Source organism: Diabrotica virgifera, chromosome 3, assembly GCF_917563875.1.
Source record: "Diabrotica virgifera virgifera chromosome 3, PGI_DIABVI_V3a".
Lineage (NCBI taxonomy): Eukaryota > Metazoa > Arthropoda > Insecta > Coleoptera > Chrysomelidae > Diabrotica > Diabrotica virgifera.
In genome coordinates this window covers 107,068,436-107,092,341 of record NC_065445.1, presented here as the reverse complement: position 1 = coordinate 107,092,341, position 23,906 = coordinate 107,068,436, and the positions used below count along the sequence as shown (strand labels likewise).

At 33.3% G+C, this 23,906-nt stretch overlaps 1 protein-coding gene across 2 annotated transcripts in view; it reads right to left on the bottom strand.

Moving 5' to 3' along the window:
• Positions 1-23,906, bottom strand: part of LOC126882017 (inter-alpha-trypsin inhibitor heavy chain H4-like) — a 97,592-nt gene that overhangs the window by 4,242 nt on the left and 69,444 nt on the right. For both annotated transcript variants that reach the window (XM_050646787.1, XM_050646788.1), the window contains one exon: positions 13,053-13,100. In XM_050646787.1, coding sequence (XP_050502744.1) covers positions 13,053-13,100 — 48 coding nt within the window. The remainder of the gene's footprint in view (positions 1-13,052; positions 13,101-23,906) is intronic.

The window sequence follows — 23,906 nt, the reverse complement described above, 5'->3', positions numbered from 1 at the left end:
ATTCACACAACTTGACCACTTCACACATCGACTTGTTTAAACCAGTAATTATATACCCAGATTTCTGGGTATTTCTTTATCACTTATGTCAGTTGTTTCATAAACGATACTTAACTGAGAATGGAAAGCTGGGATAGCAAAAAATTTTCATTATTTAATCGTAGTGAAATAAATTCCTCTGTGGGAAATTTTGATGAATTATAATTAGAAATATTAAGACTATATATATTATAATTCTACAAATTTTAAGTCGTTCAAATTTTGAAAGCAAGAATTCACTTGTAGAATATTATCAGAAGGTTGTCTGTTGTCGACATTATCAATCTTCATTATTTTTCTTTCATGTTCAAACCCCATATTTTCAGTTTAATCCCAAATATGTTTAAACTGCTCTCGTTTTTTAATTGTCGTATTAATAAAGTCATCAATTTGTCTTATACAAATGCAATGTCATTTGACTTCATCTGTAAAATGTCAAATAAAAGATCACTAAAAGGAAAAATCTCTGCAAAAAATTTAAACCGAAATATTCTTTAAGCGAATGTATGTAAGTACCTAAGCACCCCTTGGCAGCAGTATGTAACAGTCAGAGAATCTCACTTTTCGGAAGGCGCTCAAACGGGACAACTGCATGACAAGCGGTGATTTTGAGATGCGCTTCTGTCAGGAGTGGACCGATTAGTTGAATTGTGTGCATATTGAGTTCGTTCGTATGCCATTCATTTTTAATATTTTTCAATGCCTATTCCATTGCTTAAGTAATATGTAGATTACTTGGATTAGGGAAAAAATTTTGATAATTAAATATTAATTAATAATATATTTTCTTATATCGAAGTATAGGGAAGCGGTGCTTCCCCCGCTTCCATGGACCGCACGCCTCTGGTAGGACTCTACAAATGTGGAGAGAAACACTTAAACAAATAAATCCACAAGGGCGTGGCAATACAGTAGAGACAGACTATTATAAGAAAGAGAATAGCAACACCGAAGTGGAATTGGTCAGATCACGTGGCTTGAAAGACAGATAACAGATGAACAAAACGGATACTGGAATGGAGACCAAGAGATGATGGAGCTACTGAAGCAGAGGTCGTCCAGCAACACGTTGGACTGACGATCTAAAATGTTGCCATAGGAATTGGATGCAAGAGGCACAAGATCAAAACAGATGGAAAATTATGGGAGAGATCTATAGCAGTGGACAAACGAAGATTTAATGAGGATGAGAAGGGTAAATCCATGAAGAATAAAATATTGTAAACTAAAAGTAAAGATGATTCAGATTTGATTAGAGAACAGAGCCTCCACTGTGTGTTTATAGGTATTTCGAATTTACCTTATTCTCATCAGAGCACCTGTGTAGAGGCACTCTTCTTTTAGTTCCTGTCCTATTTTGACTTGCAATAAAATATTGATTTGTTATGACCCTTACAACGAAAGATGGAGAGGTCAATTCTTGGAATAAGCTTAAGACATATAGTCAGAATCGAGGAAGTTCGTAGACGAACCGCAGTGGAAGATATTATCGAACGTATTACAAGGCAAAAATGGAGATAGGCGGAACATTATGCAAGAATGGAAGACGGCAGATGGACAAAAAAATTGCTTGAGTGAAGACCATGGGCAAACAAGCGAAGCCAAGGAAGACCCCGAACGCGATGGACCGATGACCTCAAAGACTTGTGACCAATTGGATAGCAGAGGCGCAGAACAGAAAAATATGGAAATATCTGGAGAAGGCCTATGTTCAACAATGGACAAATCAGGGCTGATCGATGATGATGATGACCACTATACAAAAAAAGACAGCGTGAATGTTATAATGACAAAACGAATAACAATATTGAATTTAATCTATAAGAACTGTTTAGGAACGTATCTCTCTGTTTGGAAACGAATCCAACTATTAGCTTTAAGGGAACGCACCCATGATCAATTATTAATTGTGTAATGAAAGACACAGGTAAGATTTAATTTTGTTTCAGAGACCTCTACTATCCGTTTAGGTACGTTTCCTCCTCTTGGATTCGTCAGATTCGTCAGAAAGGCCCGTAGTGTGCTCTGAATTAAAACGAAAGCCAACTGTCTAGTTATCAAATCAACAGGAAATAATTTGCTAATCGACGCAATTTGCAACATCTAAAATAACGAGAAATGTAAAGAACCGAAGATCTAAAGAATTCTTACGTTGGAAAAAAATTCTGGTGACAACCTGAATCCGAGACTGCTACAAATTACAAGGCATAAGGACGATAAAGACATGGGAGAATCTGCAATATGCATTTCACACCCGTCAATTTATCTAGATAAAAATCCAGCGAATTTTGATTTCTAGTACTCAAAATGTGAATAGAACTGAGGTAATGAACGACAGTTAAGATTTAAGGTCAAAGTTTTAAAGTTTTCAACCTAATAGAAATATTAAAAATATTGAAAAATATTAAAAATATTCCTAAAAGATATTTAATTGGAAACTTTTGAATTCCCTCTTGTCTTCTTCGCTTCAGCATCCATCTGGCTTGCAATTTTTAGAAGCCGTGGAGGTGTTACCAGGAAAATGGTCCAATAAGCAAGCAAGCAAGCATAGTGATTTAACCCAGCCTGAGTCTCACCCCTAGAGAATGACATTCAGGTGATACAATTCATTGGGGCGAGAAGGATTAACTCCCGTAAGCAGTAATCACTCCACCCCGTTTCAATGCTCCAGACCATCCACTTACCCCCCGATAGCACTCTGATGCGCTATAGGGGCCTCAATCAACAAAGTGCTTATCATATGGGAGTCTTAAGTACACGGACTCCCATATGAAATCCTACCCCGATCAATGCAGGCCAGCGTGAGGCGCTCTATTCCCGCTATCTCTATAGTCCAGAGAAATAAGATTTTTCTCGTGACACATCCCCCTCCAGACCAAAATCAAATTTTTTGAGTAGTATGGACATCTATATTAATAACCTATATGTTTCCTGCAGCCGATTTTGATGATATACATAGCTATAAACAAATGAAGATCAAAAAACGCTAAATTTTCGCTTTTTTCGTCTATTACTAAAAAGTGAAGCATTTTAAACAAATTTGAAAGTAAGAAACTGATAAATCATATAAAAAACTTCAATATGGCGTTCGCTGTATATGTCTATCCTTATTTGTTGCTTAGAAAATTGCAAAATAAGTCATAAATTTTGAGATTTTATAAATATTCATAACTTAGGTAAAAATTAAGCTAGAACTTTCTTATTACACAGAATGCTGAGACTTCTGGTGCTTAAATTATATTCTAAATTTCAAAGTAATTGGTCAAATAGTTTAAAAGTAATTTAATTTGTTTTCCCAAATTAATTTTTTTTTCAACACTATAAGTCAGAAAACGATGAGGTTACAGTAATACTTCGGACAGTTTTTGAAAGAAGAAGACTTATGCTATTAACTTAATTTAAAAAAAAATGACAAAAAATAATTATAAATAGTGTAAAATTATTTTGCAAAAACATGTCGATTTTTTGCTTATAAACAATTAGAATAACTTTTTAACCGTTACCCGTAGAAAAATTATTTTTCCATATTTAGATAGACTAAATTTTTATACAAATTTAGAAAGAAAAACAATTGTCCTACGACAATTAGGGACAAAGTTAGCCCCCTTCTTTTTCTAATTCACAGCAGCTTTGTTTATAACAATTAAGAAATAAAATTAGCCGCATTTTAAAGAACATACTTCAAAGTTTTAATGTACCAAGTATACAAAAGATTTCCTTTCAAGGAAATCGTCCACAAACCTTAAAAATGTGGCCCTTAAAATTGGCCGGCGTTGAGATTAAGAGATCGATGAGAGGGGGAAGGAGCTGTTAACTGTATTATCTCGATTATTTATTTCGTTGTTTCTTTTTTTAATTTGTATGTACTTTTTACGTATATTACGAATATGTGGTGGATTTGACTAATATTTAAAATATCTCAATAAAAATTGACTTTTCGAAAAACTACTAAGAGGCAAAAAAGTTTTAAAAACATTGTGTTTAACTAATAGTACCACAATAATAATTTAATTGGAACGAACACAAAAGTTTGGGGGGTTAAAGGAACAAAACCCCCATAAAATTTTTATGGGGTGTCAAAATTTTACTATAATTTTTTTGTAAGATGCTCCTGCCATAAAAATACCACAGGTCTATTTTTAATAAAAAATCTCTTCTATATATTGGACAAAATCGATTTTCATTTTGTAACTTCAAAGGGCTGTAACTTTTTTTATGTGCATATTTATACTAAGGTAAGTTAGGTTCAATCGAACTATTTTTGGTCCCAGAATATGCGATTAAATTTATGACCTGTATTTTTGTTACACCCTGTAATTATTATATTACTAATCCTATTCAATTATTCCTAAATCTAAAATTGGCTTATAATATTAAATTGAAAATAAAAAATCTCAAATAAACTAGGTTTTATTTCTTGATAAACAGCTACTAGATAAACGAAAAATGAATTGTAACAAAATTAGAGAGAGGATAAACAAAATTATTTTCAGAAATTTTCTACAATATTGTAATAATTGTATCTTACAACATTGAAAGTTATAATTTTAAGATTGCAAAAAAAACAAAAATTAAGATATTTCATACATTTTGGTATGATAGCAAGGCTAAATTAAAGGAGGTTTATCTAGGAATACTTGTATTTTTATGAAAAACGTAACAATTATCAGTTATCCATTTATTATAAGTTTTTGTAAAGTCAAGTGCATATGATCCACTCCTATGATTGCCAACAAAGTCGTCCTAAAACTATCGTAAAAGAATTTCCAAAAATTGTTTACACAATTTACATAGTTAATTAAATAACCACTTTATTAACAAAAAACATATCCGTAACGTACGCAAAGAGTACATACAGATTAAAAAAAAGAAACTCCAAAATAGATAATAGAGAAAGATTGAGGTTTTGATAATCGAAGTCCATAAACTATTTATATCTCTGTACTAACAAGTACTCGGTGCAACCAGTTTTGCAAGAGCAGATAGTTTATTTTAATAAAATATCTGATATAAAGAAGATCTGTTGATCGGATCGGCACTAACGGTTTTTAGCTTAATTTCCAACCCCAATCAATTACGTTTATCTCTTGTTTGGTGGTTCTGTAACTTCAGTTTTTCATTCATCTAATAGCATGTTTACTAAAAAAGTAAAACCTAGTTTATTTGAGATTTTCTGATTTCCATAGACCAATACTATTTTTAGAAACAATTGAATGGGATGATTTGTTTTTTCATACTTTAAATTATTACTAAGTTTAATAAAAAACTATGTATTATTCATAAATATGTATGTTTTGTGATTAAAATTACTTCAAATATTATTAAAAAAAATTGAAAAAAAATTGTTTAAACAAATTTGATGGTGTATATAACAATTAATTTATTTAAATAATGCATACTCGTACTGTACGCAAAAAGTACATACAAATTAAAAAAAGAAACGTCGAAATTCATAGGCGAGAACAAGAGATACAGCTAACAGTTCCTTCCCCCTTCTCATCGATCTCCCAAGTTTCGAGGCCGGCCGATTTTAATAGACTAAGAGCCGCTATAGGTGAAATTTCTTAATCATTTTAGGCACGATGGGACCCTATAACTTAAATAGTAGAACCTAAAAGAAAACGTTTGAACACTGTGCCGTCACTTTTCAGTGGCACATGCGTCGACAGTGGCGCATCAAACTTTCCACTTATGGACGGGATAAATAAATTAAAAGTTAACAGAACTTACTAACAGAATTAATTTTTTTTTATTTTTCTAAGTTCTATGTGATTAACACATAGGATTCATCGTGATTCTAACCCACCACCCCCTTCCCCCTGCCCCCACCATCAAAAACTTCATTTTTCGTTTTTATTTTTTTTTGGTGGGATGCAATCAATTTTAAAATTTCAAAAAATTCACACGCATAGTTGAGGCTTTTATAAAACATGTCTATTTTTTATAGACCCATAGGTAGAGTGTACATAACCTCAAAAAATTAAAAGAAATTTTTTTTTTCAAAAAAGCGTATAACTTTTTTTGAGGAATAGCTGCCGGTCTAATTTTTTCTTAATCTTGTGCGTTTTATCAAACACTATATTTTAAATTTTTTTCAGATTTTTCCGTAAGTCTCCCCACCTTCAAAAATCCGAAAAACTGTTTTCTGGGGGGTTTTGTGGGATTTTCCCTATTTTATAGACTTCATAATATATCAAATGAATTTTGTTTTTATAGGTTATATGTAACTTGAAGTAACTGAGTTTTTTAGAATATTTAAAAATCAGAAAAACACGTTCAAACCCCCCAAAACCCCCTTAAATAACAGTTTTTTGGATTTTTGAAGGTGACCAACGTTACAGAAAAATCTGAAAAAAATTAAAAATATAGTGTTTGATAAAATACACAACACTAAGAAAAAATTAGATCTGCAGCTTTCCCCAAAAAAAAGTTATATACTTTTTTTCAAAAAAAAATTTTTTTTTAAATTTTTTTGAGGTTATGTACACACAACCTACAGGTCTATAAAAAATAGACGTGTTTTATAAAACCCTTAAATATGCGTGTAAATTTTTTGAAATTTTAAAATTGATTGCATCCCACCAGAAAAAAAATAAAATTGAAAAATAAAGTTTTTGATGGTGGGGGCAGGGAGAAGGGGATGGTGGGTTAAAATTACGATGAATCTTATGTCTTAATCACATAAAACTTAAAAAAATGAAAAAAATTAAATTCTGGTAATTAGGGAGGGTATTTTTTAATTTATGTATCCCGTCCATAAGTGGAAAGTTTGATGCGCCACTGTAGACGCATGTGCCACTGAAAAGTGACGGCACAGTGTTCAAACGTTTTCTTTTAGGTTCTACTATTTAAGTTATAGGGTCCCGTCGTGCCTAAAATGATTAAGAATTTTCACCTATTATAGCGGCTCTTAGTCTATAAGGGTCACATTTTGAAGCTTTGTGGACGATTTGTTTGAAAGTATATATTTTTTATATTTGGTACATTAAAACTATGAAGTATGTTCTTTCCAATGTGACTGATTTGATTTCGTAATTATTGTTATAAAGAAAGCTGCTGTGAATTAAAAAAAAGGGGGGGGGGCGGCAACTTCGTCCCTAATTGTCCTAGGACAAGTTTTCTTTTTTTGAATTTGTACAAAAATTCAGTCTTTCTAAATGTGAAAAAATAATTTTTCTACGGGTGCTGGTTAAAAAGTTATTCTAATTGTTTATAAGCAAGAAATCGACATGTTCTTGCAAAATAATTTTGCGATACTTAGAATTATTTTTTGTCACTTTTTTTTAAATTAAGTTATTAGTATAAATCTTCTTCTTTCATAAACTATCCAAAGTATTACTGTAACTTTATCATTTTCTGACTTATAGAGTTGCAAAAAAAATTAATTTGGGATAAACAAATTAAATAACTGTTAAACTATTTGGCCAATGGTTATGAAATTTAGTGTATAATTTAAGCACCAGAAGTCCCAGCATTCCGTGTAATAAGACTCTAAGTTTATTTTTACATAAGGTATGAATATCTATAAAAACTCAAAATTTATGAATTATTTTGCGATTTTCTAAGCAACCAATAAGGATAGACATATTCAGCGGACGCCATATTGAAGTTTTATGGTTTATGAGCTTCTTACTTCCAAATTTGTTCAAAATGCTTAGCCTTTTGGCAATAGACGAAAAAAGCGAAAATTTAGCGTTTTTGATCTTCATTTGTTTATAACTATGTATATCATCAAAATCGGCTGCAGGAAACAAATAGCGTATTATTATAGATGTCCACACTACTCAAAAAATTTGGTTTCGGCCTGGAGGGGGTTGTGTCACCAACAGGCTATTTTTTTCCTTATTTCTCTGAACTACTAGTGACTTATCTTCGATCTGTTTTGCTTGCTCGGGCGCTGAGTCCCCGCTCTGGGCTATGTCCAGTTCGGTGACTCGGCGTTCGAGGATGTGAACCCCTCATGCCCGTTTTTATTGTTACTAATATTTTTTTTGTGGCTTTCGCCTATTGTTAATATTTATTGATTTGTTTAGTGGCTGAAGCCGTTTTTAAGTTTTTTGTATATTTTTTTGAGGGATGTCTGAAACGTCTAAAAATCAACATTAATAAATATAATGAGATGCCAAAGGTGAGCAAGTTGCCTTCTTTTGATAGAGCTACGATTATCTAGCCTTTATTATATATTTACTAATATTTGCTGTTTGGGTCGCCTGTGTTTCAATCTATGGTAACATCATACCTTAATATCTCTTGCAGGATCCGTTAATTGGTCCAATAAGTTTTGAATTAAATATCTTTTAGGAATATTTTTAATATTTTTAATATTTTTAATATTTTTAATATTTTTAATATTTTTAATATTTTTAATATTTTTAATATTTTTAATATTTTTAATATTTTTAATATTTTTAATATTTTTAATATTTTTAATATTTTTAATATTTCTATTAGGTTGAAAACTTTAAAACTTTGACTTTCAGTTGCCAGATGTCGCTAGACACCTACTCCATAAACGTCAGTTGCAATGCGGGGATAAGCTCTCGGAGTTTCGTCACTTGGGGCAGAGAGCAGCAAACCTACACCTATCTAATGATGACTCCAATTAGAGTCGAAAATCGTCGATTTAGAGTGCTGGTTTGCGCTCTCTGTTCTAAGTGAAAAATAAGACAGTTTTGCCTTCGCAATGCAACTGAATAAAAATGATAGACATTTTTATTTCAGTTAAGCTTTAATTTTGTTTTAGAGACCACTAACATCCGCTTACGTACATTTTCTCCTCTTAAATTCGCCAGAATGGCCCGTGGCGTGCTCTAATCAAAATTCGTTGGATTTTTACCTAAGATATATTGACGGATGTGGAATGCATATTGTAGATTCCCCCATCTATGGGGGATTCCCATCATTCATGTGATTCCTTGTAGATTGTAGAAAGCTCGGATTCAGGTTGTGACCAGAGTATATATTATGTAGTAGTGTCCAGATGATGTGGTCTTAACTTGCAAAACTAATCACGCAGCGACATGCAGTGAATTAATTTAATAAAAAAAATGATGGTGACACCAATGCTTGGATTAAAAATAAACCAAATCTCAAAGAATATTGTGACAATAAGGGTTTGGGCATATTGATGTTGATATAAATAATGAGTTGTAATATTTTACAAATAAAATTGTTATTTCACTGCATTACTTCAATATACACTACAGGGAGCACGTAAACGTTGGAATAAATTCATTTTTTCATAAATGGGCGATTTTGGAAATAAATCCCGAAACAGGTCGATTTTTATTTTTAAATTAAGATTTTTTTGGCACATATATCATACTAGTGACGTCATCCATCCAGGCATAATGACGTAATCGATGATGTTTTTAAATGAGAATAGGGGTCGTGTGATAGCTCATTTGAAAGGATATCCAACTAAGTATTAATTGTGACAAAAAGAAGAATGTATGTAATTTATTTAATTTAAAATAGCATTTTACTGCTGTCAGAAAACAGGAAAAATGCTTATTTGAAAAATAAACATTGCTTTTCGCTTAAATTAATAGTCCAACAAGCAGGTGAGTGGCAGCTTTAACATTGAATTTAAGCGTAAAACAATATTTATTTGCCAAATTAACATTTTTTCCTGTTTTCTGACAGTAGTAAAATGTATTTTGAATTAAATAAATTACATACATTCTTCTTTTTGTCTCAATTAATATTTAATTCAAAAAATTTTTTGGGCATCCTGTATAAATAATTATGTTATTTATATTACTGAATAGAGAATTTAATAAGCTTTCAAAAAAGCTATCACACGACCCCTGTTCTTATTTAAAAAAATCATCGATTACGTCATCACGCCCAAATGGATGACGTTACTAGTATGACATATACGCCAAAAAATCATAAATTAAAAATAAAAATCGACTTGTTTGGGATTTATTTCCAAAATTTCCCAATGACGAAAAAATTAATTTATTCCAACCTTTACGTGCTCACTGTAAATCATTTGAAGAATAAACTAATTTAAAGTTAAACGAACGAAAATTTCACTTTTAATATTAACAGTATTAAAAACAAAACTTTATTAGAACTAATGTTTTGGTTACACCATTCGTGGCTTCTAAAATTTGCAAGCCAACGAATGGCCGGAATTAAGAAGGCCGAGGGGATCTATAAAGTTGCATCTCACTACCCGCCTGTCCAGCACGGTAAAATTCCAACAAAGATTAGTTGCGAATACTCAGAACAGGAGTAGAACTAATAAAAATAATAAATAATCATTTCGTTGTGAACCGAAACAAGAGTCGTCTTATTTTAGTTAGTTCAGAGAGCGCCAAAAGCATTCTAACTATTAGAGTTTCTTCAAAGAGCGCATATTTGATTCTCACTCTCCCACAAACGATATATCATGATGACATGGATGCCGTGGAGGCATCTGCTAAATACGAACGAAAGTTTCACTTTTAGTATTAACAGTATTAAAAACAGTATGTAACAATATTACAATTTTACCATGCTGGACAGGCGGGTAGTGAGATGCAACCTGATAGATCTTCCTCGACTTTCTTAGCTCTAACAATTCGTTGGTTTGCAAATTTTAGAAAGAAATAGAAATAGAAATAGAAAATCTGACAAGTACATAAGATACACACTACTCATTATGGAAAGCAGTTAGGAACCTAAAAAGACAAAATGAGCAAATTCCACCAATTCGTAAAAGAGACCGAACATGGACACGCACTGATTAGGAAAAAGCAAATACCTTCCGAGAATATCTGGAGGAAGTCTTTCAACCTCTTCCATCGCAAAATACGCCTGAAATAGAAGCTAAAATTAAAGAAACTCTTGGAGCTCCACATCAAATGTCCCAAATTCCAAAACTCTTCAAAGTCAAAGAGGTACATGAGACAATCAGAAGAAACTTAAATCCAGATAAGGCTCCAGGGTTTGATCTGATCAAAGGCCGTCTTATTAAAGAGCTCCCAAGAAAAGGGATCGTGCTAGTAACAGCAATATTCAACGCAGTGCTACGATTAGGACACTTCCCTGCCCAGTGGAAAGTTGCCGAGATTGTACTTATTCCGAAACCTGGAAAACCAATAAATGAAGTAACTTCATACATACCAATCAACCTGCTGCCAGTCCTTGGTAAACTCCTAGAAAAGCTACTCATAACCCGACTGACTCCCATAATAGAAGAAAACCACCCGATTCCTGAACACCAATTCGGATTCAGAAAGGATCATAGCACAATTGAACAGATACACAGAGTAGTGGACGAAATAAATCAAGCATTTGAGCAAAAAAGTTACTGCACGACTGCTTTCTTAGATGTGAGTGAAGCCTTTGATAAGGTTTGGCATGATGGACTACTGTTTAAATTAAAAAAATCACTCCCCACACACTGTACATTATTATGGAATCCTACCTAAAAGAAAGATATTTTACTGTAAGGTACGGACAGAAAACATCAGAAATCACATTGATAAAGGCAAGGGTACCACAGGGCAGTGTTCTTGGTCCACTTCTCTATCTTATGTACACAGCTGATCTTCTAGTAAGCAACCAAACACTCACAGCTTCATTTGCAGACGATAAAGCGATAATGGTTAAACACAAAGACCCAGTCGTAGCCGTAAGAATTCTCCAACAACATCTAGTGAAAATTCAGGACTGGACAAGAAACTGGAGAATTTAACAATTAATCAATAAAGTAAAATCAGTGCAGGTTACATTTACCAAATGCAGAGGTACAGTGCCACCTGTTACACTAAATGGACAAGATCTGCCTCAATCTGACAGCGTTAAGTATTTAGGGATGCACTTGGACAAAGGACTAACCTGGAGAAAGCACATTTTTAACAAAAGAAAACAACTTGGCTTGAAACTCAGCAAATACTACTGGCTATTGGGAAGACAGTCAAAACTTAGTTTAAAAAACAAATTATTGGTGTATAAAGTAGCCTTAAAACCAATATGGACATATGGTATACAACTATGGGGTACGGCTGCAAACTCAAACATAGAGATATTGAAATTCCTCCAGTCGAAGGTACTACGGACCATAACAAATGCACCTTGGTTTATACCAAACAGAGAAATCCGAGACGATCTCCAAGTAGCCACAGTTAAGGAGATAGTGAGTGAATACAGCAGCCGCTATTTGGTAAAATTAGAAAACCACCCAAATAATCTTGCACTGAACCTGCTAGATTTTAGTGAGCAAACTCGGAGACTGAAGAGGCACAAACCATTGGAGCTACCATATAGGTTCTAAGCAGCAGTGAAGTGAAGTGTAGTGCAGTGCAGTAAAGTACTTACCCTTACAGGGCACAGTTCAATAATTTAAGAGACTAGTGGAGTCTTTGTTATCACTGGATAACAAATCCAAATTTATACATACACCACTCTGAACAAACAACAAACATGCTTATAATTTCTATGTATTGATTGCATGTAGTAAATATCTTATAATAAAAAAAATTAGAAGCCACGAATGGTGCAACCAGAAGATTAGTTCTAATAAAGTTTTGTTTTTAATATTGTTAATATTAAAAGTGAAACTTTCGTTCGTCTTTAGCAGATGCCACGTCATCATGATCTTTCGTTTGTGGACCGATGAGGCTGGCGGCCCGAATTTTAGTGGTTCAGAGAGAATCAAATATGTGCTCTCTGAAGAACTCTAACAAGAGTTGAAACTAGTCAGAATGCTTTTGGCGCTCTCTGAACTAACTAAAATAAGACGGATCTTGTTTCGGTTCACAACGAAATGATTATTATTGTAAGATAATTTCTCTCATCATATTTCTGACTACCAAGTACTTTGTTTCAATGTAGGAGAAGGGCACAAGAGAAAGCAAGAGAGAGCAAAGACCCATCCAGGGTTCGGATGCCAAAAGAAGAAGAAGAAGTGCCTACTTTGTTTACGTAAGTAGATGTGTTAAAAACTGGTATTTATATTTTATAGTATAGATCCAGTAAGATAAATATTTAAGTCCAGTAAATCGCCCATAAATACTTACCTCCATCATCATAATCCATATCATCGTAGGTGAAGCGTAAACCTACAACTAAAATATTTTATAATTAGTAGATATAAGTATTTTATAGGTAGGTAATTGTAATTTTTGCATTAAATAAATTAAACGTAGACAATAGACATATTGATGGAATGTGGAATGACTAATGGTAGGGAAGCAAAGTATGCTAAATGTGCAGTCACTCGAGCGCTTTGGGGACCTATTGGGTTGTGAAGAGTAGGTCCTACCTAAAACCAAAAAAATTTAAGTGAAGTTTTCCATTTTAGTGGGGACTAGTAGATTTTTAATTTAATTTTCCATTTCCAACAATTGTTTTTTAGATTATAGGGCCATCTATCCATAATTCGAAAAAATGTCTCGAATAAAAGTTACTTATTTTTACGTAAGGAATCTAAATCTGCAATAAAAAATGGGGGCTCCCATTTAAGATTTTAAAGTAACCCCCACTCCACCTCCGTGGGGGTCGTGTTTCGTGCCATTCGATAGATTTTTCAAAAATATTGAATAAGTGTATTTTTAAGTTTTTCGATCTGATCTTCATTTCGCGAAATATCGCGGGATTTACATTTAAAATATTAAATTTACCCCTCTCCGTGGGAAGTCGTGTTTGGTATTATTCGATAGATTTTTGAAAAATATTAAGTACGTACTTTTTAGTTGTTCGATCTATCATTCATTTCGCGAAATATTCGCTTTTTTCTTGTGACACTTTGGGACTCACCCATTTCCTTATGCCCCGCTCAAATCGTCAGATTTTTGAGATATACACTGTTTTTCATGTACTTACCTTATCTTAATCTGACGATTTCGAGTTTTTCTAAGGAGAGTTTTTTGTTTTCGGCCCCCCTTTAACGAACTCCCCTGCATTAAGAGCCAATATATGGTAGAGGTACATTTTAAGGTACAAGGTTTCTCCCCATGTAATAATCTTACGCGCTCGAGTAACTGCAAAAATCCCCGCTTGGGCTCCCCTACCATAATTTAACGTCCTCCCAATGCTCGCTAAAAACAATAACTTCACTGCGCCAATAGGGCTTTTCATCGAGTGTCATCGTTTGTATCATTGGTATACAGCAATAACGTATGACGTAGATATATTAATATTAAGTGACACATGACAGAAGCTCGAAACAAATGACTGTGAATGAAAAGCCCTATGTTTAAGAGATCATTACAGCAGTGTGAATATTATTTCACGTAATTTCAAACATGTCAATGGTCATGCCTGGTCCACAGAACAGGAAACAATTGTTTCCTATTCTGTGCCTGGTCTATGAATCTACATTTGAGAGCAAACAATCGACTCACTCGATGAATTGTAGTTTATGCTTAGTAATATCATGTTGTGTTCTTTGAATTAAAACAACTACATATTTCAAAAAAATATTGTCTACTAGAGCTTCCAAAAATTAATTGTTTTATGCAAATTGGCAAAGTGTTGTAAAATTTGCCTTCTTCTGTATGGCATAGGGCAGCGTTTCCCAAACTGTGCTCCGCGGAGCACCGAGTGCTCCGCGAAGCATCTACAGTTGCTCCGCTATATGGCGATAATAAACGGTTAAACATTAGAAAAAAAGCTCCGGTATATTCGATGGCTGAAAGCAACAGTGAGATATCATGTCAAATTGGAATTAGTTACGCATAATAGCATTTGTGCGGTACCAGCACTTAAAGTCTTTGTAAGAGGATTTACTTTTTTTCAGACCATTGGCAACTAACACAACTGGTACCGAAATGTTCAAGTTAATAGAAAGCTTTTTCACGCTTTTCACAGAGAAGAGCATTCCCTGTGATAACTGCGTTGATGTGTGCACAGGCGGCGCGAAGGCGATAACTGGTAGAACGTCGGGCGTCATTTTAAGAATAAAGGAAAAAGCCGAGGAATGCAGAAGTAGCCACTGTATCCTCCACCGCCATAGCCTCGCTGTGAAAAAAATGACGCCTTCTTTAAAATTAGTCTTGGACGAAACCGTGAAGATAATTTTATCAAATCACGACCACTGAATACAAGGCTGTTTAGAGTGATGTGCGATGACATGGGCAGTATACATTCGTCTTTACTTCTTCATACGACAGTAAGGTGGCTTTCTCGCGGTAAATGTTTAGCTAGGCTCTTTGAAATGAGACCTGAAGTTAGAACCTTCCTAATTGACAGAATTGTGCCTTGGGTGATCGATTGTGTAACGAGCATTGGTTACTTAACATATTTAATAGATATTTTTAACAAGGTCAATAAAGTTCTCACTTCAGGGAAAAACAATAACTGTCTTTAACGCCAATGATAAAATACAAGCATATAGGAAGAAATTAATTCTAGATAGCTTTCCACTAATCACAGAATTTAGAGAAGAACTAAAGCTGTCTTCAACGAGTTCCACACTCATCTGCTAAATATACTTGAAAACTTCCATAATTATTTTCCTGAGGAATTCCACGACAAAATTAAAGAAAACTTCTGGGTTGTAGATCCATACCTTGCAATGTTAAAAAAAAACAGATTCCTTAACATCTCAGCAGTATAAATGCCTGAGAGATTTGACATCGCATTCTGTGATAAAAAACAGTAAATCGCTAGTAGATTTTTGGTGTCAACTCAAAGAATGTTGTCAGCAGCATACTGTCATACTTATGTGAAGCAGCATTCCCTGCCTATGTGGCCACTAAAACAAAATATAGATCTCGACTGAATGCGGAACCTGACATTCGATTGCAGTTATCCCAAATTCAACCGGATATTACTAATCTGTGCAAATCAAGGCAACCTCATTCTTCACATTAAAATGAAGACATTACGTTTTTTAAGATTTTAGAAATAGCATCATTACGCACATTATTGAAATCCAAATACGTATCAAGAAAAACAAAAATAAGAATTTATAAGACTGTTATCAGACCTACAGTAACATACGCAAGTGAAACATGGGTGCTCAAAAAGTCAGAAACAGACCTATTAGAAAGATGGGAGAGAAAAATGCAAAGAGCAATATATGGAGGTGAGAAAATAGAAGGTCAGTGGAGAAGAAGAAACAATAAAGAATTGGAAGAACTATATCAAGAGCCAACGATTACGAAGACGATCAAAGCACAGAGAATACGATACTTGGGGCACATAGAGAGAATGGGAAGTAAACGAATGCCAAAAATGGTACTCTCACGAAGACCAATACAAAAGAGGAGGAAAGGCAGGCCAAGGAAAAGATGGAAGGACAGTGTATATGAAGACTTGAAGAAAAGTAACATTGAGAGATGGAAAGAACTAGCATTGGACAGAAGGAGATGGAGAGAGGTGGTGAAGGAGTGTATAAAAATACTGAAGTGTATTTAAATAAAATTTACAAGTTTTATAAGTTATGTAAGTTATACTAAGTTATTTATTATATTATTTATGTAATCAGAAATGTAAACATTTTAGCCCTAGGCCTACAAGGCCTGTTGCGCTTAATAAATAAAGAAATAGGATCTGTGTGTTCATTTTATTTGTGTTTTTCGTTATATTATGTAATTAAATTTCTTATTTTTGCCATTGAAAAAAAATGAATAAAGTAAATAGAAAACGTAATGGTTAATACCCATCCCCCCAACTAATATCTCTCGTTCTCAGTGGCACCTATAAGGGTTTCAGGTGCAATATGGTAAGTGCTTCCTACAGAAGTTCTGTCCTGAATAATGCTCCTCGACCAAAAAACTTTGGGAAACGCTGGCACAGGGAATACAGCAAACATTGTAGCGGTCATGTTCTACGCAATTTAGACCTCTATGAATTTGCCGGTGGTCGTCTTAGTCGCTTTTTCAACGTTGACCTGTGTGTACACTTCGAAGTGCAGTAAGTGAATATTTCCCAAGTAGCAATTTGTCGACGCAAAACGTTGTCTACCGCGTGGCAACGTTTTCTTACAACGTTGTTATTGCCTAAAAGACGACCCTATTCTGCACTAATTTGGTGGACGATTTTTGAGTTGTCTTGACGTTGCCTAGGCAACCTCCTGTTTAAGCAACATCGTTTCGTAACCGTTGCATAAGACAACTGAAGCGACTATAAAAAGCACCTGCGCGTGCAATGGTTGCTCAAGGAGTCAGACTAGTTATGTTTTTTTACCTATATTTTTAACACCTGTATGGTGAATGCGAAAACCAAAAAGTAAACTGTTTTGACATCGTATTGGGTATTTAAATTTATATGATATAAATACATAAAGGACATATTCATACTCCATTTCATACTTCATTTTCATACTTCATTTTCCTATATAACATTTGTACTGCTTTAACAGCATCAATTCTAGCCATCTAGTATACAAGTCTTTCATTCTTTTCATTATACAAGTTCTCATTAATAGTCCATAGCTACCAAAGAAAAAAAGGGATATTGTGCCGATATGTGATTTTGCCCTGGGTATGAGGGCCACCCCTTCGAGGGTGAAGAAACATACATTCAAAATGAGTGCGGAAATGGATAAACTGATTAATTCTAAGTAAATTTTTTTCTATCGTGTTTTTTTTACTAAATCAATACTTTGTGAGTTACAGTCGGAAAAATGAAAGAATACCCATGAACGATCACATCAATCACTTATTTTGTATTAACAAACGTAAATTGTAAATAACAAACTTTTGTTAAAGAAAAAGACAGTAAATACAAAATAAGTGATTGATGTGATCGTTCATGGGTATTTTTTCATTTTTCCGACTCTATTTGCGAGTGAATATGCTCATTATTCAACAAAAAAAAAAAAACACGTTTTTAGACGGTTTTTCGCAAACTCGTAACTTCAAAATTAAGTATTTTGACGAAAAAATATTCCTAGGAAAAATATAGCGTATATAAAAGTAAAAATGGTGTAGTTATGTATAAAGTATGTAGACCCAGTATAAGCAGGTCTAGACCCAGTATAACTTTTAACGTGTTAAAAAAACTTTATTTTTGTTTTTTGTAACAACAAGTTTCTAGTATCAAACTAAGTTAGTAAAGCTCAAAATAATGTTGATTCCTTTTTTTGGCAAAAAAATGTTGAAAATCGCCCCCTAATTTGTACTTATACAGGGTGGGGCATTAGTGTGACAAAGTCCAATTACTCATTTGTCGTAAGAGATACGAAGAAAAGTTATTTAGGTAAAAGTTGGGGCACACATAGTACCATAATTTAAAAATATTTTTAAATATACAGGGTCGTCCGTATTGACAGGGTGACAAAAACTTATGTTTTTTTAATGGAACACCCTGTATATTTTTACATTCTTGGATTCTCCTCGATGTTTCCTTTCTTAAAATATATGGTTTTGTAATATTATACGAGGTAGTTTAAAAGTTAATTACGTTTTTTTGTTAATTTCTTAGCAAAATCTACACCCTGTAGAATTTTAGTGATTTGACATCAAATTATTATTTTATGTTCAAACGATTTTTAATATAGTCTACTATTGTTAAACATTAACAGTATAGCGAAATGTTTAATTTTAGTATACAGGGTGGGCCGAAACTCGGAATGAGTATTTTCTGAGTTTTCTTAAATGGATTTTAAATGTATTTAAGTATTGTAATGAAATGATATTTTATGATACTTTTTTATTTCTTAAGCATTCCCTATACCTAAGTGCTTTAATTTGTAAGTTATTCGTGATTCTTTAAGCCAAACATTAATTGTAAGAAAAATTACGTGAAATTTTATTAGGTGGCTGTGAAAATATTTAATCAAAAATAATTTTTGGAAAAGAAAATACATCATAATCTAGTCTGATCCTTAATTTAGTACTATTGGATGAAATATCCAAATAAATTCGTAGTTAAAGTTGTTGGTGCGCAAAATATTAATAACCACATACAATATTTAATTGCGCAAAATATTAATAACCACATACAATATTTAATTTGTAAGTTATTCGTCATTCTTTAATCAAACAATAATTGCAACAAAAATTACGTAAATTTCATTAGGTAGCCGTGAAAATATCCAATCAAAAGTAATTTTTCGAAAAAAAAATACATAATAATCTAGCCTGATCCTTAATTTATTAATATTGGATGAGATATCTAAATACATTCGTAGTTAAGGTTGTTGGTGCTTAAAATATGAATTAAATATACAAAATTTCTGCCTAGTTGGCTATGACACAAAATTTGCTTAAACATTTGACATTATGCTGTTTATATAGTTCCAGTTGATTTGATACCATTACTAATATTAATTTTTCTAATAAGGAACGGATTAAAATGGCTTTGTGCTAGGAGAGTATAACAAAAATGAGCTACTTGCAATAAAAATTTATCATCAGCAATTCCCCGATTAGATGACAACCAAAAAGAGAAACTTTTGAAAGTATACTAAAACGGTTTCAACAAACTAGATACTTAGATTGTAAGAACGATTGTACTAATATGCAGATCGTCAGTGACCCTAAGGATTACATTTAATTGCTGTTTTCTTCACTTACAATAGTTTTTATTCGAGCAGATTTATCATAATCTACGTGATCAGTCCGTTGAAACCGTTCTAGTATATTTTTAAACGTTTCTCTTCTTAGTTGTCTATCAGGGAATTTCTGATGAAAAATTCTTATTGCTAATAGCACATTTTTGTTATATTCCACTAGCACCAAAATCTTACTAATCAGTTTCTCATAAGAAAAATACATATTAGTAATGGTAACAAAGCAACTGGATCTATAAAAATAGTATAATGTCAAATTTTTAAGGAAATTTAGTGTCATAGCCGACTAGGTAGAATATTGTATGTTTTTATTAATATTTTGCGCACCAACAACTTTAACTACGAATTTATTTGGATATTTCATCCAATAGTACTAAATTAAGGATCAGACTAGATTATGATGTATTTTCTTTTCCAAAAATTATTTTTGATTAAATATTTTCACAGCCACCTAATAAAATTTCACGTAATTTTTCTTACAATTAATGTTTGGCTTAAAGAATCACGAATAACTTACAAATTAAAGCACGTAGGTATAGAGAATGCTTAAGAAATAAAAAAGTATCATAAAATATCATTTCATTACAATACTTAAATACAGGGTGTTCCATTTAAGAAAACTCAGAAAATACTCATTCCGAGTTTCGACCCACCCTGTATACTAAAATTAAACATTTCGCTATACTGTTAATGTTTAACAATAGTAGACTATATTAAAAATCGTTTGAACATAAAATAATAATTTGATGTCAAATCACTAAAATTCTACAGAGTGTAGATTTTGCTAAGAAATTAACAAAAAAACGTAATTAACTTTTAAACCACCTCGTATAATATTACAAAACCATATATTTTAAGAAAGGAAACATCGAGGAGAATCCAAAAATGTAAAAATATATAGGGTGTTCCATTAAAAAAAACATAAGTTTGTGTCATCCTGTCAATACGGACGACCCTATATATTTAAAAATATTTTTAAATTATGGTACTATGTGTGCCCCAACTTTTACCTAAATAACTTTTCTTCGTATCTCTTACGACAAATGAGTAATTGGACTTTATCACACTAATGCCCCACCCTGTATATTATTTATATGATCTGTAAGTTTCACCGGTTCACAGTGCTTATATTTCAATATACTGGGATTTAAAGTAAAACAAATTTTTTGAAATTTTGGAAAAAATATCTTTCTTTTCAAAATAACTTAAAAATTATTTGAATCCGACAAGCGATAGCTGGAGGGTGACCTTCTCGTATTGTGTATTTCTCGTTGTGTATTTTCAAGGAAGGTCACCCGCCAGCGCTCGCTTGTCCAAAATCGCTTGCTTGTGATACCAAAAATCTTAAAGAGTAAAAAATGTAGGTTTTGCTTTTCTGAATATTTCAGATTTTTGCTTTTTTGGAAGATAAAAATTGGTTAAGATATGACTGTTCAAAATTTGCATACCCTGGGTAGAGAATTTTTCATTTATTAAAAATTAATAAATAAAAATAGTCTCCATCCTTGTGAGATCGGTACTCACCGGAGGGACCGCAGACGTTCGGATACAATTAACGCCTCTTTGCAAAAGCAATGACGTCGACTTTGCTAAGTAGTAAATTGTAAATTACTCAACACATACACTACACATTACACTAGGTACCTGATTGGAAAAATCCACTGTACCATGCCAATGGCCATTAGTTGTCGAGGCATTAGCTAAATAAAAAAAATGCATACACTCGTGATTAGTGACTTGTTTAAGGCCTTTCTACTACAGCCATACCATAAATAAGCACTTTATACCGATAAAACTTACAGATCATATAACAATACGTAAGTAGTGTAGCTTGTGAAGCGGTAAGGATTAGTTTCATTTGGGATGCTAATTAGGGGGTTATTTTCAACAGTTTTTTACCCAAAAAAGGGATCAACTTTATTCTGAGCGTATCTTGCTTACTTTTTATGCTAGAAACTTTTTAAAAAAATAAGTTTAATGCTTTTTTTAAACATTTAAAAAAGTTATGATGAGTTTTCCATGAAAATTTGATATTTTGATTATTTCACGTTGAAATAATCAAAATTAATTTTCGATATTTTGATTATTTCACGTTGAAATATTCGACTTGGAATTTGATGAATATGTACCTGCTTTTCATAAGCTACAACTCTGCTTCTACTGGGTCTACAGACTGCACACATACACCATTAAATTTCTTCAATTTTTTAAAAGCTATATTTTTGCTAACAATATTTTTTTCGGTAAAATACTTACTTTTTGAGTTATTTGCGAAAAACCGTGTAAAAACGCGTTATTTTTTGTTGAAAAATGAACATATTCACTTGAAAATAACTGGAAATGTATTGACTTGATGAAAAACTGTATTAAACAAAAGTTGCTTAGAATTAGTCAGTTTATCCACTTCCGGACGTATTTTGACGGTATATTTTTTCACCCCCCGAGAAGGAGTGGACTCAACCTTAGAGTAAAAATACACATCGGTACAAGATCACTTTTTTCTTTGACATGTTAGCTATGCGTGTGCCAAATTTCATGTCAATCCAAGCTCTTCTTTCAAATCCAAAGGTTCTTTGAAATCCGGAGGTTTTGCAATATTTTACCGTGAGTGAATGGACTATAAGGCCCATCGCTGGGTAGAAATTGAAAAAAAAAACGTACCATACCAAAATAGTTACCAGCTTCTAAGCAAAATTTGCTTGCAAAATTGATTACCAAATTGAGGGAATGATTTGAACATGGAATATAAAAATGCCTTTGAAGATAACTGCTTAATTTGTCTTGAAGTCGATTGTATTTTCCAGATATTTTACAGAAGACAAAGCAAAAAACTGAGTTTGATTGGAAATCATAAACTAACCATTCTCTTTTTGTTTCTCAGTTGGCCTTATTTGATTTATTTAATACTTTACATTTTTTTTTAAATTACTGCTTAAATAATTCAATATTAATTAATGCATTTGAGCAGGATGTGGGCTCCATCAAGTGCCCGGGCCCTAGGCGGCCGCCTATAGTCCGCCTAGTGCGATGTCACATTATGCGTTTTGACCGGATGCGGTGGACACGCATCCGTTTCCAACGCAACCGGACTTACTGTCACACTATGCGTTTAGCCTGGTGCAGTTAGTAAGCGCGTAACGATGTCTCAAAACGCATCCGTTTCCAACACAACCGGACCGATCTGTCACACTATGCGTTTTGACCGGATGCGGCAGAAACGCATCCGGCCAAAACGCATAATCTGACATCGGCCTAATGGTTAATCCGGCGCTGGATTTGCCTAGTTCTGCAGTGTCGAAACAGCGCTGATTACGACAGATTACCTGACCAACACCAATATATAGGGTTACCATAATGTATTAAGGCCAAATCCGGACAGGGGTAGTCCAAGGGGTTGTAGAAAATCTAAAATGTAAATTTGACTGTGTTGCTACCTCTACATTGTTCATATATGCGAAATGCATATTATGGCACAATTAAAAGTACATCTGTTTCTCTACAATATGCAACCAACATCGAAAATCTCTGAAAGTTTAAAATACATATACACCTTACACCTATGTTTTAACATACTTTAGACCTAGAAAATAATATTACAGAACGAAATAACTTAACTAGATGCTGCGCAGAATGAAATTTCCCATCGCTAGGCCAAATGTTTTCCATTTTTTTAGTAAAGAAAAAAATCCGGACATTTCTCATATCCGGACGCCAATCCGGACATGTCTTTCAAATCCGGACTGTCCGGACGAAATCCGGACGTATGGTAACCCTACCAATATAACAACAATGGACTGACCGACTGACCTTCATTTATTCCGGATATGAATCCCATCGAGCACCTATGCGATAAGCTTAAACGCAGAGTTCGGGCCCGTAATCCAACACCAGTGACAGTGGCGGAGCTAAAAACTGCATTAGAGGAAGAGTGGGAAGCGATTCTTCAGGAATCAGTAAGAAACTTAGTAAGGTCGCATGGAAAGTGTAATACAACGCAGAGGAAGAAATACTCTTTTGATTTACTCAATATTTTTTATGTTAATTTACTTTTATATTCATTACATAATGACTTTCATTCATAACATGTTTTCTCACATACAATATTAAGTTATCTTTCTTATGTTCTTTAGTTACCATTTTATAAATATTTGTGTCATTGCAATAAAACTTACTTCTGTTCGCAATAACTTACTTGTAAAGTACCCCGCACAAACCTTATGGAAATTAGGTCCCAGTGGATTTAGTTCATACTTTATGAAAATACTCTGTGAAGCATTCTGATGAAAGGTTCTCATGGGCACAACTCGATCGTATGGATGATTTTCAAGATATAGAGGTACAAACTCGGAAAATTATAAGATTTACTGGGTATTCCAATTCCCTGAGTTACTGGTTATCTGGCAACATGTAG